The sequence below is a fragment of the Palaemon carinicauda genome, chromosome 38 (genome assembly GCF_036898095.1).
Source record: "Palaemon carinicauda isolate YSFRI2023 chromosome 38, ASM3689809v2, whole genome shotgun sequence".
NCBI lineage: Eukaryota > Metazoa > Arthropoda > Malacostraca > Decapoda > Palaemonidae > Palaemon > Palaemon carinicauda.
In genome coordinates this window covers 56,221,935-56,244,434 of record NC_090762.1, presented here as the reverse complement: position 1 = coordinate 56,244,434, position 22,500 = coordinate 56,221,935, and the positions used below count along the sequence as shown (strand labels likewise).

The 22,500-nt window shown below is 35.2% G+C and overlaps 2 protein-coding genes across 3 annotated transcripts in view; one reads left to right on the top strand and one right to left on the bottom strand.

Moving 5' to 3' along the window:
• The window catches only part of LOC137630642 (uncharacterized), a 35,296-nt gene extending 26,725 nt beyond the window's left edge, over positions 1 to 8,571 (top strand). For both annotated transcript variants that reach the window (XM_068362253.1, XM_068362254.1), the window contains exons 2-4: positions 994 to 2,112; positions 2,338 to 3,348; positions 3,974 to 8,571. In XM_068362253.1, the coding sequence (XP_068218354.1) occupies positions 1,050 to 2,112; positions 2,338 to 3,348; positions 3,974 to 4,212 (2,313 nt within the window). In that variant the 5' untranslated portion in view covers positions 994 to 1,049 and the 3' untranslated portion in view covers positions 4,213 to 8,571. The remainder of the gene's footprint in view (positions 1 to 993; positions 2,113 to 2,337; positions 3,349 to 3,973) is intronic.
• A 9,079-nt stretch (positions 8,572 to 17,650) lies between these two features.
• The window catches only part of LOC137630205 (C-reactive protein 1.4-like), a 5,565-nt gene continuing 715 nt past the window's right edge, over positions 17,651 to 22,500 (bottom strand). The window contains exons 2-5 of the mRNA XM_068361657.1: positions 20,760 to 20,902; positions 20,330 to 20,465; positions 19,104 to 19,321; positions 17,651 to 18,726 (exon numbers count right to left, since the gene is read on the bottom strand). Coding sequence (XP_068217758.1) covers positions 18,433 to 18,726; positions 19,104 to 19,321; positions 20,330 to 20,465; positions 20,760 to 20,894 — 783 coding nt within the window. The 5' untranslated portion in view covers positions 20,895 to 20,902 and the 3' untranslated portion in view covers positions 17,651 to 18,432. The remainder of the gene's footprint in view (positions 18,727 to 19,103; positions 19,322 to 20,329; positions 20,466 to 20,759; positions 20,903 to 22,500) is intronic.

Genomic DNA, 22,500 nt, shown 5'->3' with positions numbered 1-22,500 from the left:
ATAGGCTCTTTCAAACCTCTTTAGCTCACAATGATGGTGAGGTTGCAGCGGCCAAGGGAACCAAAGAGTTTGAGCGGGACTCGAACCCCAGTCTGACAATCACCAGGCAGGGACATTTCCAATAGGCCCTATGGATATATATATTTTTTCATTGAGTATAATATTTATATTTTATCCATTGTGTACATGGGTACATTTTGTCAATTGACCATCTTAAATTTTATACATTTGGTACAGTTTTTCTTCCTATTTCTCAAAGGTGTACTATTGATTAAAAAATTAGCTCACCAAACTACCCTTTCAGGTTTTGAAATACTGTATAGGTATTTACCATTACCATTTAATCAGAATTGGTGGACTTTTAAACCATATTCTCATATCAGCAGATATAAGTTTCTATGTAGTTAGTGGTGATCCTTAATGGTACACTTTTAGGTAATACTAACATGAGTGCAGCAGACGATACGCGCAGGAATTTTTTGCATTTTTAGTTAGTGTTTTCTTATTTGAGATATGCAGTTTTCATGCTAAATGTTTTGCTTGAATTTACATTTTCACGAGTACTGTGGTTACCCTTGAAGAGGTACAGTATAATGATTTTCACGTTTTTTTCTATGAGATTGGCTCTAAATTCTGACTTTACTGTGTAGTTGCAATTTTTTTAATCCATGTTTAAAGCATGGAAAATGAGATTATATATTACGCTAGTACAAAAGTATTTGTATAATATCCCAAATTAGGATAATACTGTACATAACATAAAACTCCTGTTTGTCAATGAATACTCATATTGGGACAAGTGTTAAATTTTTTTAACAAACTTTTAATAATTGATGGTACAGATCTTTTTTCCAAAATATAATTAAAAAGGTGTACAGAAAAGAAAAGTTTCTTTGCTTTTATTTATTTATTTTTTTTTTTTTTAATTTTGGATACTTTACTTTGATTTTTGAATCAATACATTTACTGTACCTGTATATTATTCTCTTTCAGGTGGGGTGCCGAACACCAGTGGCAGCAGGATGTAAGCGTTGTCTAGCAAAAGTACGATGGCCCAGGAGTTCCTTCCACTCTGTGATGTGCTCTTCAACATCATCTCATTGGCATCCTACTTCTGTGATGTGGTGTTTGATGTGGTCACCATCTACACACTGTATGACCAGCAAGAGGTGGTATGGTTCACATTATCCTTATCGTGCGTTCTTCTCTCCCTCGTTGTTTGCCAACTGTGTTCTCTGAAATGGTATCTCTCCAGTCTTAGGAAGGACTTGGCCAAAAAGGATTGTGATTTGGGCCTCATGATTCTTTTGCATTTGTTCCAAGGGGGTGTTCTGTGGCGTTACTTCAAGCTCTTCATTCCAGTGGACCTACGCTATGTGAAGCATGAAGTTAGGGACCTTTGCATGCTGCGGCTCGTACACGCCTTCTGCGAAGCTGCCCCCATGTTGCTCATTCAGCTGTACCTTATTTGGCGGAAGCCTTCTCTTTCAGAATTGACAGATCTTAATATTGTCTCGACTGCTCTGTCTTTGTTTAGTGTATGCTGGGCTCTTGCTTCTTTTAACAAGAATGTGAGGCGCCATAATGTTCATCGTTTGGTTTTAACCTGGCTTGGTGTTATATTCCAGTTCTTCTGGCGTTTGGGCACCATAACATCGCGCTCTCTTGCTCTGACTGTATACGCCACGTTGTACGGGTACTGGGTTTTCCTTGTCATTTTCCTGCATTGGATTTCAATGTTCTTTTGGCTTATATCCCCTAAAAATGTTTTTCATGGTGAAAGAATGCCCATGATAAAAAAGGTATTGTTTTCAATGTTGATAGCATTCTCTTACATCTTTTGCTACATAAATCTCCAGGAAATAAATGCTCGTCAGAAGATGGTTGCTTTCTATATAACAATGTTGCTAGAAAACACACTTCTTGTAGCTGTTTGGCTAGGAGGGCTAAGAACAACTCCGTGGTACCAGTATCCAGTAGCAGCTCTGGTTTTCATAGCATTTGGGTTTGGAGTTGTGTTCATGATTTTCTACTATCAGCATTTCCACGTGAAACGTTTAAAGCACAATTATGCCATCTCTTCTTCTATCAATACATATTCATCTTGCACAGGTGAGTATGAATTATTGCATACTGTAACCAGAAATAATGTATATTTTTTATTGTATGTCATTAAGATGTTCATAATAGTAATTTGATTTCTTATTACTGCTATTACATTCATCATGAATTTTAGTAAAAGCTTTTGAGTAAGAATAATCATCCTCAATAGTGTTCTATGTATATTTTACTGCCAAATTTATTAAGAGAAAAATCTTTACACATTTATTTTTTCAGGCTGTCAGCTCGGACAGTGCACAAACAAGAGTCATAGGATGCCTTTCCCATATTACCTGAACGAGCTTTCAGCAAGTGACAATAGCACCATTGCCTCTAATCCTCAGCAGAATGGTGGTGGTACAAAGCTCAATAATTTAGCAAGTGAAACTCGTGAGCATCAACTACATCCTCATATGTACAACCCAGATGGGTTGCATGCCCCTGGGGTTTTCAACTGCCGATTTAATCCAGTTATCAAGAGGAAGAAAAAGAAACCCACTAGTTTTGTACCTCCTCCTGTGCCAGTTATTCCTTCTATTGCCGTACCAAATAATAATGGCCGTACTGTACCATTCTGGAAGCGACCTTTACCTCAATCTCTGTCTAGTGATCACGAGGGTAGTGTTGGATCACGGGTTAATATCCAGCAGAAACTGCAAGAGAAGAAACAACAACAGATTGCAGAATTACGTCAGATAGAGGAAGAGATTAAGGCTGGAAAGTTGAAGCGACCTCATCCCAGTGATATTTCAGAATCAGGAACCCTAAGGCAGCCCATTCCAAGATCCAAAAAGCAACCTTGGCTAAAACCAGAACCGCTTGATTATACATATCTAGTAGTAGAGCCATCAGCAGCTCCTGTGCCGGCTCCAGCGCATCGTAAACAGCGTTCCCAGACCCCGGAGATCCTTCTTGCTCCTCATTATTTGGATAATACAAGAATATATTATGACTATCAGGATCCTCGTTGGAAGTATGGTAATAATTACCACCTACCGTCAGATGACATGAGTGGGTCAAGTCACTCTAAGCCTTCTATCAAGAGAAGGAATCGTAAGGTTGATAAAAATGCGGATAACAGAGACAAAGTAATATATAAGTCTTACAGGATACCATCTGATCTCGACAGTCAGATATCCCTGCCAAGATCGTATACACTCCCGAGAGAATTCAAATATTACCGAAGACCTAAATCAAGAAAAGCTATTAGAACGGATCATTTTATGGCTTCAACTAATTCTAGTGATGGTAAGTCTGAAATCAAAATATGGTAGTTTAGCTTATATATATATCGCTAATTCCAAAAATTACGTTAATTGCAAATATATAAAGCTCAGAGATCAGGATATAATTAGGTATGGTACAGTATTGAAAATTTTTTAATTGATATAAAACTTTTTGGTGTATAGTATCCTTGGGAATACAGTAAATTAACTCGTTGGTTTGCTTTTAGTCCCCCTACAATTTTAGTAATTGAAGTGTTACAATTCAACAGACCATTTTTATGGATGTCCAATTTGCTAAACTTCCATTCAAATTAATGGTTTCTCTTCCCTTACCTCACCATTTTCAAGTAAAAGACATCTTGTACTTTTGGCATCTGTGCTGAAACTGGCATAGGCAGAATTTGTTCAGCCCCAATAGTATTATCTTTCCTTTGCACGTAATTGTAAATATTTCATCAGATAATTTAACAAGACCACCAAGTTACATTTCTAGATTTTAAAAGCTTGAAGCTCTGTTCTTTGCTCCCGTGGTAGTTTTAAAGTGTCCTTTGTTTCCACAAATTGGAGCTTCATTGATTGGATGGTAATTGATTACTGTACTTCATATTTTCTTTCATGAATTCATATCCTGTAACTCTTCTTTTCAGGTGATGTGGATTCATGTGATGAGGGGGATTTTGAAGAAAGTCTTAGTCGTTTGAACAATACTGTACATTTCCATCTTAATCATAACCACCATCATCATTATCATCATCATAGTTTTGTTCACAACCACACCACCAACAATGTCACTGAATCCCCTCCTCATCCGCAGCATCCGTTAAGAGCTCGTATCCATGCGGCCTTTCACAGAAATTTGGCCAACACTCATGAAACAAAGTTGTGATTGGTGTTTCATTTAGATAATTAGATGTAGTAAATGACTCTAGACTTCTATACATGACAGGAAATTTTTGCACAAAGTACTCGCATCTTTTTCGCATGGAAAAGGATTGGCCAAGACTTTTAATGTGGAGTGTAATTTGACAGAAATAATAATTTGTGTTTTTAATATACTGAATCGGAGATACTCAAATGGTCACTATTATGTAATAGAATTTTTTTTTTAACAAGCGTGTACCATTGAATAAAATTTTTGGTGTCCAGTATTTAGATCTTAAAAGAGTGACAAGATTTTGTTTTAAAGACTGGCAATGATGAAATTGTGACATGATAAGTACAAAGATAACAGTTGTGAGTATTTATTTCAATGACACTAGGAGATGTGAAGTACTGTACTGTGTTCAGTGAAAACCAATTAGTCAGTTACATAAGGATGTTGCTTGATAATGGACCATAAATTTTTGCACCAGTGGAAAATATCTAACAGCAGGCCTGTTGATTTTTTTTTGTTTGTTTACGTGCCAAAGACAGATTGGACCAAGCACATCCAAAATTGTTGGAATTAGTGAATAAGTGCCAATTTTAACATATTCTTTTATATAACCTCCTATATAGAGAACCACAGGTTTATTGTTTGTTGATTATTTCAGTAACTTATATTTTTAAAAGTAGTATTTGGTACTTTAACTGCTTTTTTCTTGAATGTTAGGAACTGTGATTGTTGACTTAAGAAATGAAAAAAATTGTAAGTGTAATCACGATAAATTGATATCCTTATATTTTAAAGGATTACCTTACCTGAAATGGAAAATTACAGTAGCTATTTTTATTTATATTTTGTATGCTATATACTTTTCTATTGCTCTTAATGATTTAACTGTTCAAAGTATAAGACTTAAAGTTAAAGCAGTTGAGAAATTAGTGTTAACTTTACTAATTTTATACTGTATCAGTTATACCAAATCTAAGTAGCCTTACCACAGATTACTTCAACTTTTAACTTCGTATCCCCAAAATTTTGAAGAATTCATTGAAATTAAAGAGAAAAAGTCATAAACGAATAGATCCAGTCAATACACCTCGCTGCGATCTCTTACTGTGTGCCTCATTGAACCGCTGCCCTTTAATATTCCTAATCCATTTACTCAGGTATTTATCGGCTCTAGAGCCCTGAAAGTTTTACAATAGATGGCATTAGTTTTTTTTATTTTTTTTTAGTGTGCCACAAAGGCTGCTACAGTACTGCTCATGTTGTTTGCTTCTTGTTGTCTAAATTTTTTTAGGCACTGGGTTCTGCTGTGTTTAAGCTGTAAAAATTATCACTAATTATTCTACATTAGAACCAAAAATTAATTCTTAGAAATACATATGGCATAATGCAAAACTAGTGATTATTGTATTTCTTGTTGATAGCCAGGACATGTACCAGCACAAGAATTCTTGCTCATGAAAGGAACTCGAAGAGGTGTAGTGATATTTATATATAACAGATTAGAGCTGTTTTTCATTTTCTGTTCTCTTTGTGTGTTGAGCATTGTGGTTTTGAAAAAAAAAAACTTTTTCAGAGACGTGGTCTTTGATTTGATATGTAATTTATAAATACTTTCATAATCTAAGGTTGATTTAAATATGCTCAAGAGAGTGTTATTTGATTGAAAAATTTGCTTTTCAAACTGTTACTGTAAGACAAAGTATGAACATCAGGGCATATTTGTATTATATATGGCTTGTAAATAGTTTTTTTTTTTTTACAATACAGATATAAATCAAAAGAAAATGTTTATTGTATTGAAATCAGAAAGTGTTGGGTTAATAGCAACTTTCTAATCTGATTCATTTTCAGCCGTTCCATGATATCTTTGATGAAAATGACGTTATTTATGATTTAGTTTAACTTTGCCTCTTGAATCACATTTGTACAGGACTGGTTTGAAATTTTCACTCTGTAAAAGGGTTGATGATGTGTCGAATCAAAAGTTGAAGATTAAAAATCATGTGTTGGATGGTGTACAAATGGGATATCTATACAGGGCACCAACTTAGGGTTGTTTCATTTAGTGATAACTTGTGTCAAAGTATTAATTTACACTTAAATAGATTGAGATGAAAAAAAAGAGAAGATTTTTTTTCTTTTAATTTCCGGTGTAAAGGAAACTTTCAATACTCGGAAGAATACTCTGGTATTTCAAATTTTTTTTTTTATTTTGTGTACTGTACCATGCTAAGAAAAGTTTTTGATAATGTGGCGGTGGGATTTATTTCACTTGCCAGTCAGATGAGATATAATCATATACTTAGTTGTTACTTAAGTGAATGTTAAATCTAATAATGTAAAGGTTGAAATGAGGATAAAGTATACAGTACAGTAATAGAAATTCACCAATATTTCTTGTCAATCTTGCCTTTTTTAACTAATTGATTACAATTTACTATAACAGTACTGTAGTTATTTTGGTACCATGTTTCATTTCAATACAGTACATTTGGTAGGCCTACTTCTATACCTAAGCAACAAAATGGCTCCCTCAACAAGGAAATTTGATTAGGAAATTTTCAAAAATAAAAATTTTCCTCATATAGTTGACTTTAGACCACATGTCAAGGGCTGTGATATATTTCATTAGACTCATTGGTCGAATGATTATTGATTATAGGATTTATTTATAAGTTTATATTAATTTTTCACCCGTGAGGTTTTTTTTTTTTAAGAAATTGCGTTTTATTTCAGTTCAGTACAGTATTAATTTATTTCAAAATGAAGTTTGAATCTTGAGGTTTGAGGACTTTTGGTGTAATGAAAATATTTTGAAGAGAACATTTCTGATGTCTATGTCTCTCCTCTCTTGCACTGTTCTTCATTTTATGAATTAGCAGATATTTATTTTACTCCTGCAAATCTCAAAGCCCCCAAGAATAAAGTGCTGGTGAATATTATGTCTGGGGTTTTGTTTTTTCAGTTCCTTTATTCTTCCTTTTGCTGATTGATACATTTTCTTGTCCGCATACTTTTGCAAATTTACTTGTACTTTTTTCAAGATTACACTGTGTATGCATGGGATATGTTTATTATGTGGTACATTGGTTCAGATATTGAAGAAATTTTAATATTGTTTTAGATTTGAGATATGATAATACTCAAGAATTACAGTATGGTGTACACATTCAGTTTCAAGTACAGTACTTTTGATCAGCCTTAGGAATTTAGATTGTGTTAATAGATGCAGACCCACCAAAACTTGATTATGCTTCTCAAAAGAAAGTAGCACACATTTTACAAAGACCAAAACTACCATAACATTAAAGGGATTTTAATTATCATTGGTAATGACATCTTCACTGGATTCTTCTGGTAGTGGGTCTTGCAGTAGTAGTGTCGCATACCATTTTCATGGATAATAAATGCATTGGCTAATATTTGTATCAACAATACATAACTAATTCTCTAAAGCCAGTGTGCACGTTGTATCTTTGCCTTGTCTGGTCTCTGGCCTAAGATTAATAATCCTTGTATCCATGAGGTGGTAATGTGCACTCTCAATAGATACTCAATTAGTAAATAATGTTTTGTAAACTCGTGAAGGAAGTGAAAGCTCATAAGAAATCAAATATCTATAATTTAAAAGACAAAGTTTTCATTTTGGCAGTTTTTAAAATAGTTATATCATATCTAATTTTTGTTTGTCATTTTGTTAATCTAGTTTACATGAAATACTCATGAATGCTATTGTGTGTGTGTGAAAAGTTTGTTACAAACTGTTCTCGCCTAATGTTACCGCAGGGTCAGCCAGAGTAACCTAGAAATACGAGTTAATTTTTGCAAAAACTGAATATTGTAAATGGTTATGTGTACTTAAAAGGAATATATATAGTATCAAATTTGCTGGAAGAATATACTGAAATAAGTATTGTGTGCATAGAATAGGAAATATTGCATGTCCGTTAAATACAGGTGTTCACTAACAGTCATAGGTTAGGGAATATCTGTGTTTAGGATAGTCATATGTCTACAAATCCGAGTACAGTACTTGTAAACACGTGACAAATCAATGAGAAACTTGTCTCTGGTTACAGCCATTACCTTGTGTCATAGTCAAATGTAATATATGCGCAACAACTTTTATTTAAAGTCTTACCTAATGCTCTTTAAACTAACAGGAAGTTTATATACCTTTTTGTTATTTTTACTCTTTTTTTTATTTTTTATTTTTTATCTTGGGACTGTGCATGATACTTGTAAATGCTCTCGTTGTAAATTTTGTTTCAGTGTAAATACATAATTATTTTGATACGTGTCTTGAGCAGTTTCACAAAGTGAACAGCTGTTATGATGTAATTTAAATATACATAAACTTTGGAAAACTTTGATTTTGTTTAACTTCCCTGTTATGCTACTTCTAAAGATAAGATCATGGTTACTGGGTTATGCACTGTCATAGTTTGACTAAACCACCATCATATTATTAAGGCTCGACCAAAGCTTAGTTCTCTTATAAGTTGAGAAAAGAAGATACAATATAGCAGAGTGTAAGTTGAAATGCTAGATAAAGGCTTTCTGGTGGAGGGTGGCAGGTTAACAGCATACCATTTGAGCTCACTGTAGGCATTAGTAAAAGTTCCTTTGATTTGTGTATTTCTTTCTGCCATTTTGCTCTTTGTACGTTCCCTTTGACCTTAACTGTAGATAGTAGGTTGGTCTAAGCATCACCCACCTTTTGAAATATTACTGCGAGAGAGTTATTGGGTCCTTTATCAAGGTAGATAGACCTACATTGGATCCCTTTCTAGTTATGGCATGTATTTCCTTTGCTTACACACACCGATTGGTGTGGCCTATTTAAATTCTAATCTCGCACAGAACAACACTTATACACTAATTGTAAAGTGGGTACCTTCCACTTGGTAAGGAGAGAAGAGATTAGTTATTGTATGCATCTCTTCTAGGTAGATGGCCCAAAAAATCAAACCATTATACGCTGGGGTACACTATTCTATCTTTCGTTATTATCTTTTCTTGCTGTGCTATTTTAACTGTTGGAGCCCTTGGGTTTATAGCATCCTGCTTTGTCAACTAGGTTTTAACTTTAGCTAGTAATAATAATATTACTGTAATTCCTCGACTCTCACCAGCAACAATCTCGTTCACCTAGAGTCGATAACATAAGGTTGGAATAGAACGAAACTGATAGTATTAAAAACAATAGGATTAAGCCACAAGGAGGTGCTGAAAAGAACCTTGTACAAACTCGAGTATTATACAAAAAAGAAAAATCTCATAAAAAACTAATATTACTCGGTAAAAGTTGCAATAGGATACAACCTTGTTTAAGGATTCCACAATTCTTGGGTGTTAATGTACATGTACTTGGTAATTCATGTTCATTTGCTTCACAAACTTGGTTGTCTAATCTCAGGATTTTGAACTATGATGCATTATGCTGTGACGACACATATGGCCTTGATTTCGCATTGAAAACATAAAGATAAACCTTCGGTACAACGACTTCTAATCAAAATTAACCACCCTTTTAATTAGTGCTGAATGGCCTTTGATGCCCCAGTGCTTGGCTTAATGCCTAAATCCTATATTCAATTCAATCAACCAATGCCTTTTAAGTACAGTGCATTACAGTCACAGGTAATAGAATGGCCAGGCCACCAGTCACCCATTGAGATACTACTGCTAGAGAGTTATGGGGTCCTTTGGCTGGCCAGACATTACTACCTTGGATTCTCTCTCGTTACGGTTCATTTTCCCTTTGCCTACACATACACCGAATAGTCGGGCCTTTTCTTTACACATTCTCCTCTTTCCTCATACACCTAACAACACTGAGATTACCAAACAATTCCTCTTCACCTAAGGGATTACTGCACTATCGTTCAGTGGCCACTTTATTCTGGGTAACGGTAGAGGAGACTTTAGCAATGGTAAGCAGCTTTTCTAGGAGAAGGACACTCCAAAATCAAACCATTGTTCTCTAGTCTTGGGTAGTGCCATAGCCTCTCTACCATGGTCTTACACTGTCTTGGGTATGAGTTCTCTTGCTTGAGGGTATACTTGAGCACACTATTTCATCTTTTTTATCTTCTTATTTTGTTAAAGTCTTTATAGTTTGTATAGGAGATATTTACTGTAATATTACTGTTCTTAAAATATTTTATTTTCCCTTGTTTCCTTTCTTCACTAGGCTATTTTCCCTGTTGGAGCCCCTGGGCTTATAACATCCTGCTTTTCCAACTATAGTCAATTCTTTTTAGTGAGGCAGATGTGCACCGACTCGCAGGGGTGCCCCTTTAGCTCTGAAAATTTTCCTGATTGCTGATTGGTTGGACAAGATAATTCTAACCAGTCAGATAGTAGGAAACTTTTCCGAGCTAAAAGGGCACTGCTGTGAGTCGGTGCAAACGCGCCTCATAAAAAAAATGAGTATATGGTTGTAGCTTAGCAAGAAGTAATAATAATAATAATAATAATAATTGGCTTACTAATATTGTCCGCAAATTCTAAAGAAAAGAAACTACCCTGTACATTATCAATTAAGTTACTGTTAATTATTGATTTTCCTGGTCACAATACTTACGTAGCACTTTTGGATTACATATGGCAACCATATAATTCGCACTATTAGTTGTGTAATTATGTTTCCGTGGCGAGATTATGAACTATAGTTTCTAAAGTGACAAAATTACCGAAAATTCATTATTTGATATTTTTCTGTTGTAGCCTACTAGATTTTAGCTAGGTGACACGCTTTAATGTCCATGTTCAGTTTTATTATATACCAAAGTATAATATCTTGATGAGTTTTTCCCTCATTGGGTGTGACTGTGTCGACTCTACTCAGGATCGGGGAGGTACAGTCACGTGAATTTTAGTTGCATTCGTTGTATTGTTTCAAGACTCGCTAAGCTCATACGTAGTCCAATTCAAAAGGCATCTTAGTTCGGTCGTTAAATTGAAACCGAGATGTAAACGGAAGTAGAGCCTTTGCATATCAGCGGACAGTTCCTCCAGCGAGCATAAAATATGGACACCAACTAAACTAAACTCCTTCCTAACCTAACCTACAAGCCATATCCTTACCTACTTACCTAACGGGGTGTTGGCGAACCCCCTTACACTGCTGTATTCTAAAGTCAGCCGTCATCATACATACACCCGACGGATGGCAAACTAGTGGTAAGTGTTAGAATTTAATAATTTTGTGCAAATATATAGGCTAACTATCCCACAATTCCTCCATGATTTAAACCCCCAAGGAGAAGGTAGCACCGTCTACTTACAGTATACTAATCAGGGTCACCCAACTATTGTGTATGTTTCTCATAATTTAGTTGATAGTGGTTACATACAGGTTACATATTTATATTAGTTAGGCATGTGTAAACTCAACAATTTAATTTCCAAATAAACCTAGGATAGGCCTATTTATATATTTGCAGGAGACTAGCCTTCATTGACTTATTTAAATCTCCATTGTCACTGAATTTTTAATGTACAGTATTCATCAATTTTACTCCATCCTTCAAACTAACAAACACCAAATTCTTTCAATCTATTGCTTGACGTTAAGCCTAAGGTCTGTTTTTTTTTTATATAGCTTATATATGAAAGATGTTTTAATGTTACTGTTCTTGAAATGTTTTATTTTGATTATTCATTACGTCTCATAGAGTTTATTTATTTCATAATTTCCTTGTTGATTGGCCTTATACCATCCTGCTTGTTCAACGAGGGATGTAGCTTAGCTAGTATGGCCTAACGACAACAACAACAACAACAACAATATGTATAGTCATTCGGAAAATGTCTTAGAGGTTAAACCGTGAACTTTCAATTCAAAATTTGACGGATTTGTCCTTGAGTCATACCCTCATATGTCCACCAATTTACGTTGAAATTGGTTCAGTAGTTTTTGCGTAATGCTGTTCACAAAGAATAAACTAACAAAATCTTTGTCATTTACTTAACACTGCAATTATTTTCAAAGTCTTGCTGCGCACTTGTACTTTAATGTACTCTATCCAAAATGTTACACATTCATCTTTGGGTCATACCTAACATTACTACCAAGTTTGGTAAAGATCGGTACTTTGTGAACACTGCAACTGAAAGTTTTGAAACTTGAGAAATTCATTCCACTGTCGCGTAAGGCCATTTAAGAACTTATTTACTTAGTTTAAAGTAAAATATAAAGACATAATCTATAAGAGGTTTCCGGGAGATTTCGGTAAAACTTACAACCGCTACAGGACCTACAAGATTTGTCTGTCGTAGGCTACACATTCGGAAAGTATACATTCTGTCGTATAGATTACATTCGATAAAATTATTATTATTTTTTTTTGTAAATTTAACAATCACGCTAAGTAAAATAAAAACTAACTTTTCAGGTGCAGAGTTTAGCTTCCAAATGTTTTTTTTTTTTTTTTCATGGTTGGTGGCTTGAGTTTTGAAATTTATTTCTAAATTGAATTGTTGGAACAAGGAAATTATTTTTCATCATATAAAAACACAGGAGGTATATGTTGTGAGCTCGAAGGACATGATGGTGGGTTATAATAAAAGATTATCACTAAAAGAGTCACTTTAATGGAGAATGTGGGAGGCAGCAGTACACAGTTCCTTCGGCCATGAACTTGCCGGTTACACTATATGGACAAAAGAAAGCGGCGTCACGCCACGCACATCATGACAAGAATTATGGGTAAAAACAAATGATTGTACCCAAGCGCATAATCAACAACACTAATGCATCATAAATAAAAGTTTAATATTCTAACACCCCCTCATAAACTTTTATTCTCATCAATCTGCAAATTACTACACATCAAACAAATATATGCATCATGGTAATCAAAAACAAACAAAATACAAAGCTATCAAAGGTCAATATTACAAAACCATTATTGACACAAATTAAAATAAATCAACTTTGCTTTAGTTACTGGTTTTGTAAACATATCGGCTTTATTTTCACTTGAGGGGACATACACTAAATCAACATTTTTACTCATAACTTCATTACGGATAAAATGATAGCGTATGTCTATATGTTTAGACCTTTGATGGTAAACAGGGTTCTTAGCAAGTTTAATTGCCCCTTGGTTATCAACAAATAATATGATGGGTTTGACTTCAACATTAATCATATCAGTTAACAACTGCTGCAAAAATTTTGCTTCTTGGATAGCAAAAGTCAATGAAACATACTCAGCTTCACAAGAACTTAAAGCTACATTGCTTTGTTTCTTACTCTTCCAAGAAATAAGAGCACTATCGGCGTTCATTTGGTAACAATAACCTGAAATACTTTTACGATCTTCAGAACTACCCCAGTCTGAGTCGCAGTAACCAGAAATCTCAATAGTATCGTAAGACCTCTTAAAAACAAGGCAATGTTGTTTAGTACCTTTAAGAAATTTTAGAACATATTTACACATAGCCAAATGACTTTGAGTTGGCCTAGCCATATACTGTGAAAGTTTAGACACAACAAAACTTAAATCAGGCCTAGTACAAGTCATGATATATATCAAGCTTCCAACAATGTTTCTGTAAAGAGTACTATCAACTAGTTCAGGACTTTCCTCAAAGGTACACTTATTAACACTTAGATCACAAGGAATTGACTTTGGGTTGCATTCATCCATTTTGAACTTTCTCAAAACTTTCTCAAGGAACTTACTCTGGTTCATTTTTATACAATCTCCATCAAAAACAAACTCAATACCTAAAAACCATGAAAGTTTCCCTAAATCTTTCATCTCAAATCTATGACATAATACACGTTTAGTGTCAAACAGAGCTTTCTCATTACTACTGGCAATGATCATATCATCAACCCAAACCAAAATAATTACATGAAAGTTATGTCTTTTATTGACATACACACAATGATCACTTAATGACTGCTCAAAATCATTTTGAATTAAGAAATCATGGAGCATATTATTCCAATTTCTGCCTGATTGCTTTAAACCATACAGAGATTTATTCAGTTTCCAAACCAATTGTTCATTATTACTTCCTGTCTCAATGTAACCTTCAGGCTGTTGAACAAATATTTCACAATCAATATCAGAATTAAGATAGGCAGTTTTAAAATCCATACAATGCACAATTAAATCATATTGTACTGCCAATTGCATAAGCATTCTAATTGAGGTCATACGCACTGTAGGAGAAAAAGTATCAGTATAATCAACACCTTCAATTTGGGAATACCCTTTTGCAACATAGCGAGCTTTATATTGCTCTTCACCATTTAACCCTTCTTTAATGGCATATACCCATCGTCCACCTACAATACAACGGTTGTTTGGTAAACTACACAATTCATAAGTATTGTTATCTCTCAAAGATTGAATTTCATCATCCATTGCAGCTATCCATTTGTGAGCCACATGTGAATTTAATGCCTCTCTATAGCTTTCAGGAATTTCAGTTACTTTACAACAATAATGAACAGAATAGCCCAGTAAATCAACATTATCAGGATCAACATATTCTTCAAGATATTTGGGAGCAGTTCGCTCCCTACTTGGGTAACGGGACTCTCCTTCCCTTTCAGTTTCAGTCAAATCTGTATTAATTTCACTATGCTCATCTTCAACAAGGATATGTTTAGAAACAGGATCACTTTGATTATCATTAACAGTTGTTTTCTTTTCATTGCAAATGACATTCTCATTATCAAAATCAAATTCACTATCTTCTGATTCACCATCTTCCTTTAGACTTTGGGATTTATCAAAATTGAATTTATCAGTAAAATGTACTAACCTAACCTTTCTCAAACTGTCAGTTCCTGGATAATATACAAGATAAGCAGGACTGTATGAATCATAACCAACAAATATTCCCTTTTCACATCTTGGATCTAGCTTAGCTTTCTTTTCTACATAAGCATAACACAGGGAACCAAAAATATGCATATTTTCAAGTTTAGGCTTCTTAGACGTTAACACTTCATATGGGGTTTTATCTAGTCTAGAATTGTAGCATCTATTCCTTATATAAGCAGCTGCCCTAACAGCATAATTCCACATGAATTTTGGTAGCTTTGCTTCAATTAAGAGACATCTAGCCATTTCAAACAATGTACGCCACATTCTCTCAGCAGTACCATTTTGGTGTGGTGAATTTGGTGAAGAAAATTCTTGCTTAACCTTATTACTTACCAGAAATTTTTTAAATTCTGAAGAAGTAAATTCTCCTCCATTATCACACCTTAATCTTTTAACAACACCATAAGAACTAGTGTCAGCAAGGAATTTCTTAGTAGCATCAAGTGCATCACTTTTCTGCTTCAAGAAATAAACAAAAACAGATCCTGAATAATCATCTACAAAAACAATACAATATTTAGATTTTTCCCTTGATTCAATACTCATTGGTCCAGCAAGATCACAATGTACAAATTCCATTTTACTCTTTGCTCTCTCATCTGGTAATCTGTTCCTAGATAAATGCATTTTACCTTCATGACAAGTTATGCAATCAAACTTACTTTTGGCACTAATTTTCATACCTTCAGCTTTATCTTCTAACTTCAAAATGTCTTTAACATTGCAGTGTCCCAAAACCTTATGCCACTCCTCTAGTGAACGAGATTTACATGAGTTTACATTATTTAGATAATATAGCTTACCTTTCTTATTTATTTCAAAAGACACACCATTTGGACTTATCAACTCAGAATGATTAGGATTAAAGCTTACTGTAGCTCCTTTACTAACAGCTGATTGTACAGAAAATATATTCTGCTTAAAAGTAGGAATATACAATGCATTATCAAGAACAACATTTTGTTTTATACCATTTGTATCAAAAAGTACAATTTTAGCCTTACCTTTACCTTTAACAATATTCTTGCATCTTGCACCATCTGCAAGTTCAACCATATGCTTTGATTCATCAAAGTCTTCATCAAAACACTTAAACTTGGATTTGTCAGTAATGATGTGGGTAGTAGCACCACAATCAACAAGAACATTACATACATCTGTAGATATGTTATCAACAGAGCAACTTATTTTGAAACAACACTCTTCATCACTATAATCATTAGTGGATCTAGGCTTACAAACATTCACAGTTGCACTAGAAAATCTAGTAGCCCTATTAGCCTTTCTACATTCATCAAAATTGTGTGTAATGGTTTTGCATTCTTTGCACCACTTACCTCTGTCTTTCTTCAACCTACACTCGAAAGACTTATGTCCAGTCTTACCACATGAATAACATCTTACTGATGAGCCACTGGCAGATCCACCACACTGATAATCAGGATTCTTCTTATAATTCACCTTAAGGACGTTCTCACTCTTCACATCAGGCCTGTGTGCCTCTCGACTCCTCAGGCTTTCTTCATAACTCCGTAGCAGAGACTTGAATTCTGGAAACGTAGACTCGGTATCCTTCTGCATAACAACAGTATTAAATGGAGTAAATTCCTCTGGAAGACCCTTCAACACCATAGCAATAAGAAGGCTGTCGCTGATCGTCTCACCAGCTGACTTTAACGAAGTGGAGGCTGCCTCTGCTCGAAGAAAATAATCAGTTACACATTCTTTCCCTCTCATTTTCAGTGATGTCAGCTCCGTGTAGAGGGAGATGATTCTTGGTTTCCTAGTACCTCGGTAATGGTCCCGTAGAATCTCCAATGCCTTTCTTCCATCGTTGACTGCATCTCTCATTATTAATTGGAGGCTCTTATCATCTAGAACTTGAACGATCTTGGCAAAAATGTCAGCATTTTTAGCACTGAATTCCGCTGAAGTTTGATCTTCACTTTCGTCTAGGGTAAGTTTTCGAAGTCTCAGATGGGCTAGAAATTTTATCTCCCACATTTCATATTTCTCCTCATCACCATCAAAATACAACTTCCTCTTGCTTGAGCTGGGCCCATAACCTGTGAGCTCGAAGGACATGATGGTGGGTTATAATAAAAGATTATCACTAAAAGAGTCACTTTAATGGAGAATGTGGGAGGCAGCAGTACACAGTTCCTTCGGCCATGAACTTGCCGGTTACACTATATGGACAAAAGAAAGCGGCGTCACGCCACGCACATCATGACAAGAATTATGGGTAAAAACAAATGATTGTACCCAAGCGCATAATCAACAACACTAATGCATCATAAATAAAAGTTTAATATTCTAACATATGTTATATTTTTTAAGAATTTTAGATTTTCATCACACTCGTTTTGTATATTTTAGGCTTCATAACTCTGACACTGGTTACCTAATTTGTAAATTATCTGCCTTTTATTTACCTGCTCATCACTAACAATATCTCTGTGGTACTTTTGTTTCATCTAATTCACTTGATGTTTCTGGTACACTTGTTTTACAACCTGATTATTCCCCTTGCATTTCACTATAATCTTTCAAGTATGGGAACGTTTAAGAAGGATAAATTAAATGAGAAAATGTCTTATCTATTTTATTCTAGTTTTATAGTGCAGTACTTGAATGTCTTGTCTCGCTAGTTCTGACATGAATGGGAAAGTTTAGTTCTTCATAGTTAGTTGTCTTGTACGATCCAGCATACAAATGGCAGGAAATTTGGTTAGGTTGGTTTTTATGAGGTATAGAAGAACAAGGATGGTATTAATAACAGTATATGGGAAAACAGACATGTATGAAATTGTATTAGTTATAGGTATAGGCCTATATTGAGTGAAGGGATTTGGGATGAAAAATTATTGGAATTCTTCTATCCTTATTGCCTCAGTGCTTGTGGCAGAGACTGGAGAAGAATTGCAGAAAAGTGTAAAAATGGTCTGCGACTGTTTCTAGCCGTTAAGAATGAGAGTAGAATGGAAACTTTAATTAGCAGAAGGTAGGATGTTGAGGTGGAGTATTAGGAACAAGCGTCGTGAGATATTGACCACTGATGAAATAGGAGGAAGAGTTCAAAGTTATTGCTATGATAAGAGAATTTGTGTTGATATGTTATGTGTTTGTGCATGTCGTAAGGTTGGTGAGGAAACAGGATTGTATAGGACTTGGATGTAAAGTCTTTAAGGAATTAAACTACTAGATAGCATGATAAAAGAGAAGATAGAAACATATAAAGGCGTCAATACAACCACTTCTTTAGTTTGGGGATAGTAGAGACAATGATCATTTAAAATCTTTTAAGATTTTTTATTTTCTAAAGTAATTTTGAGTTGTGTAAACAATCTCGATGGTAGAACTAGTGAGAGGTCTAGAAATTACCACACACAGGCCGGGCCGGAGTCTCTTGTGGGCCACCGTACCCTTTCCTTGGGGTCCTAGACCAACTTATGAGATCGCCATTAAATTGACCATTGCAAGAAGAGGCAAGCCGAGAAACCATCCTCAAAGTCTGCGGCGAGGCCGGGTTCAATAGGGGACGAACCGACATCTGGAAAAGGGTCATCCATCCCTCGAGACCCTCACCCCTGTCCATACCGTCGTCGGTATTCTGGCGCTGTCCAGAATAAGCTTCGCCACCTCCGCGTACGACTAGACCACGTCCCTGCATTCCGAAAATGGAATCAAATGTTATGTATAAGTCTATGTGGCTTCCAAGGGTCTCTCTCTCTCTCTCTCTCTCTCTCTCTCTCTCTCTCTCTCTCTCTCTCTCTCTCTCTCTCTCTCTCTCTCTCTCTCTCTCTACAGATAATTTCCAATTTTAGTTTTAATCTTTATTGTATGAAGATGGTTATCTTGAGAAGAAAAATAACAGTTGTGTTGTTCAATTGATTTTCTACTTTGAAAAAGGTTATCTAGACTGCTTTGACTCATTCCTTGCTTTCTTATGAAAAGTATATTAAATATCAGAATCAAAATACACGTTATTCCTAACATGTACGGTATGTACTTTTGAAATAATTTGGATCACTGTCCCCTTACCTCTGGAGATGAACCTGCCTGCAAGAGGACACCATCCATGTAAATGCTCCAGGAACCAGTCCAGGAGTTCCATGAGTGGACCATGAAGTGCCATTCGCCTGTTCTGATAAGGGGAGATATCACGTTGCTGACCAAAATCTCGTTGATGTAAAGGAACCATCTCTGTGGTTGACCTCTTTGCAGGTTGATCCTGATGGTGCTGTTGGTCGGACCTCTCACTGGAAGAGAAATAATTGGATTTATACGCGTGCGTGTTGCATGTTCATACTTCTGAGTGTGTGAGTTTATCTATGTAGTCCCGGCTGTTGTAATTCTTTTTATTTGAAAGAATATTTCTGTTTCTTGTAACAAGTGTATAGGAAATCTCTTCTCATTCCAAGTAAATGATAACAAATTTATACTGATCGAATCCCTCTGAAGATCAGATGACGCACCTTTGCGTCATACCTTCATACAACTACAGGTGTTGTATTGAAAATTCATTCAGCTTTCGAATACAACTTTTAGTTTCTTTTTATCGTTATTCATTTGTCAGTTACGTTACGGAACGTCAACTGAACTAACGACATAATGACGTCATTGCTAAACTTTGACACATGACGTCATTACTCCATGGCCAAAAGTCTTGAACCCGACAGTGATTTTGTCACGACTGGGAAATCCAGATAAGAAATACATTAATTATTTTCCTTTGAATAACTTAGATTTTTACTTGAATATTTAATTACTTTCTTATAATTTCCGGACATTGTTTATAATAATATCAGTTTTGTTGGTTACTATGAAAATATAACTTTTGTGACTGTTATATCTTCTTTTATCATGTATGGCGCCCTTATCTTGAATAAGTTTTATCATCTAATCAGTTGTGTTTTTATGTTGAGAATGAGGTTGTGAATGTTTTGAGTAACAATGATATTTATAATATCAATTTATTACCTTTACTGCTAATTTTATTAGTTTGTTAGAATTATTACAGTAATTATTTTACTATTTATATTACAATAATAACAATTGTTAGAATTTTAATAATTCTAATAATAATATCTTAGTCATGCCTCATCAAGTAAGCTACAATTCTCATTTCAACTTTGTTTTCTCAAATTTTAAACATCGATTTGATTTTTCTTGCTTCGACACTTTATGCCAGCTGAGATCACATGTTTTGATATCGTTCACATTTGATTATTCTTTTAAAATAGAATGGTAAAATTGACTTCGCTTACCCGTGTAATCAAATGTGGTGGAAATCCTGTCTGCATTGTATAAATTAAACCAATACTGTAAAGTGAAACTTTGCAGGTCAGGAATTGGTGTGGCGTAATAGACATACTGGACGTAGTTCGACTGATTCATCATTACCTAAAAGAGAAAGAATTATAAGCTAGATGTTTCGAAGATGATTTGAAGTGTCCTGATAGATATATATAAAAAACAAAGATAATAACAGTAATTAAATGATGCATGAGAAAGTATTTCGATATTCGAGGCATTAAAAAGTACAATTTTCTTATCAGTAATTCAAATCTAGTTACTTTGATTTACCAAGGGAAGAAAAAGTTTCTAACAGGTTTCAAAATACCAAATGCTATCATGGTTACCAATATATGGGGTTTGATAAAAGGGTAAAAAATTAAAACTGTTTTCTAAACCTACCTTAGACAAAGGTAGAACAGCTGGACATGGTTCGGTCACTTGGCGACGATTTTTATACCCTGTCGTGGGAGTATAGGCTGCACAGCTGGCTCCAAGGAGGGCCAGCACCAAGAGGGAATAAGATCGACTGTTCATTGTTCCTTCTGTCAAAGATACATAACATGTTATAACAAGATTTAAAACACAATTTTATATCTATTACAGTACTCACATTCCTCTTTTGTAAAGGAATGGGACATCATAGGAACTACACAGTCCTTTGGCTGTATAGGATCGAGGTTCTCAGTCCCCGCTATCTAGTTATAACAAGACTGCACCCGCTTACAAATTGGTGGGAAGAACATGGAAGGCTATGACCAAGCAGTGGACCTGGTAGACACAAGTCTGTGTGCCACCAATTCTACCTAATTGATTTTGATTTGATTTAAAAGAAGATTATGCCGCGTTATGAAGTGCTTGGGGTCGGGGAGGTCACTCAGCACAGACGTGCAACTGTGGGAAACCCTGCTGTTGCACTATGAAGTTGAAGTTAAGAGGATGGGAGGCCAGGTGGAAGAAATAAAGAGGGAGCGGATTTAAGGTAAATTACTATATTTAACTCGGCGAGAAAAGGCCAGTAGGGTACGTCACCTGGTTTTAAACGGATTCCCCCACTTGTGCCATATCACCTCAGACCATTGACTAGCCTTCATTCCCCATCCCCACTCTACCTCCCTACCCTCTCTCTCTCTCTCTCTCTCTCTCTCTCTCTCTCTCTCTCTCTCTCTCTCTCTCTCTCTCTCTCTCTCTCTCTCTCTGTTATTATAGAAATTAGTGTATTTCCGAAATTTTATCTGAAATTATTTTGACTTGTTCCACACCACCATTGAGGTAAAATTCAAGGCGTGTTTTCTGTAAAAAGGGTTTCCTCAAGCCCAAACGTATCATATGAGGGGTGGCGCTCCCTTGCTTATATGTCAAACGTTCACTACACACTTTTGTGATGGACTGTTCCCCTGCTTCCAGCTCACAATATGGCCACCCGATAGTCAAGCTAAGGTAGTTAAATGTAGGGGGTGGAAAGCAGGTCGATGATGTATGGAGACATGACACAGTGGCGAAATCCGTTTCAAACCAAGTTCCCTCCCCTATCGGTTATTTTTCGCTGCATTGAGAATAAAAACTGGTTGCGGAAGGGATGCTACTTTTAATTTAGCCCCATGTCCAGAAGGAACTCTTATTGCTTGTCCCAAGTACGTATATTCATTAACAATCTCTAAGAGGTTCGTCCATAACTCTATTTGTTGTCTCTTCATTTTCAATGAACATATATCTTAATTTTACTCGTATTAATTTCCATTTCCACATTTCTAGTTCCTCTATTCAAATCTTCTATCATATTTTGCACTTTCTCCTATGATTCACATAACACAACTATGTCATCTGCAAATATTAAGCTGTTGAGGTATTCCCCATTTATATTATTTCATATATTTTCCCAATCTATTTTTTTTAACTTCTTCTAGGCATGCTGCGAATGATTTAGGAGATATGAGTTCTCCCTGTCTAACTCCTTTCTCAGGCGGATTTTTTTTCACTATCTTCATGTAGTTTTAGGATTCCTATACTTCCTGTATAGATTAAATTTCAAGTGTTCTAACATATTCATCTATTCCTTGCCTTTGAAGGACTTTCATTACTGCTGAGGTTTTGACAGAATCAAAAACTTTCTCATAGATACTATACATAGAGGTTTGTCATA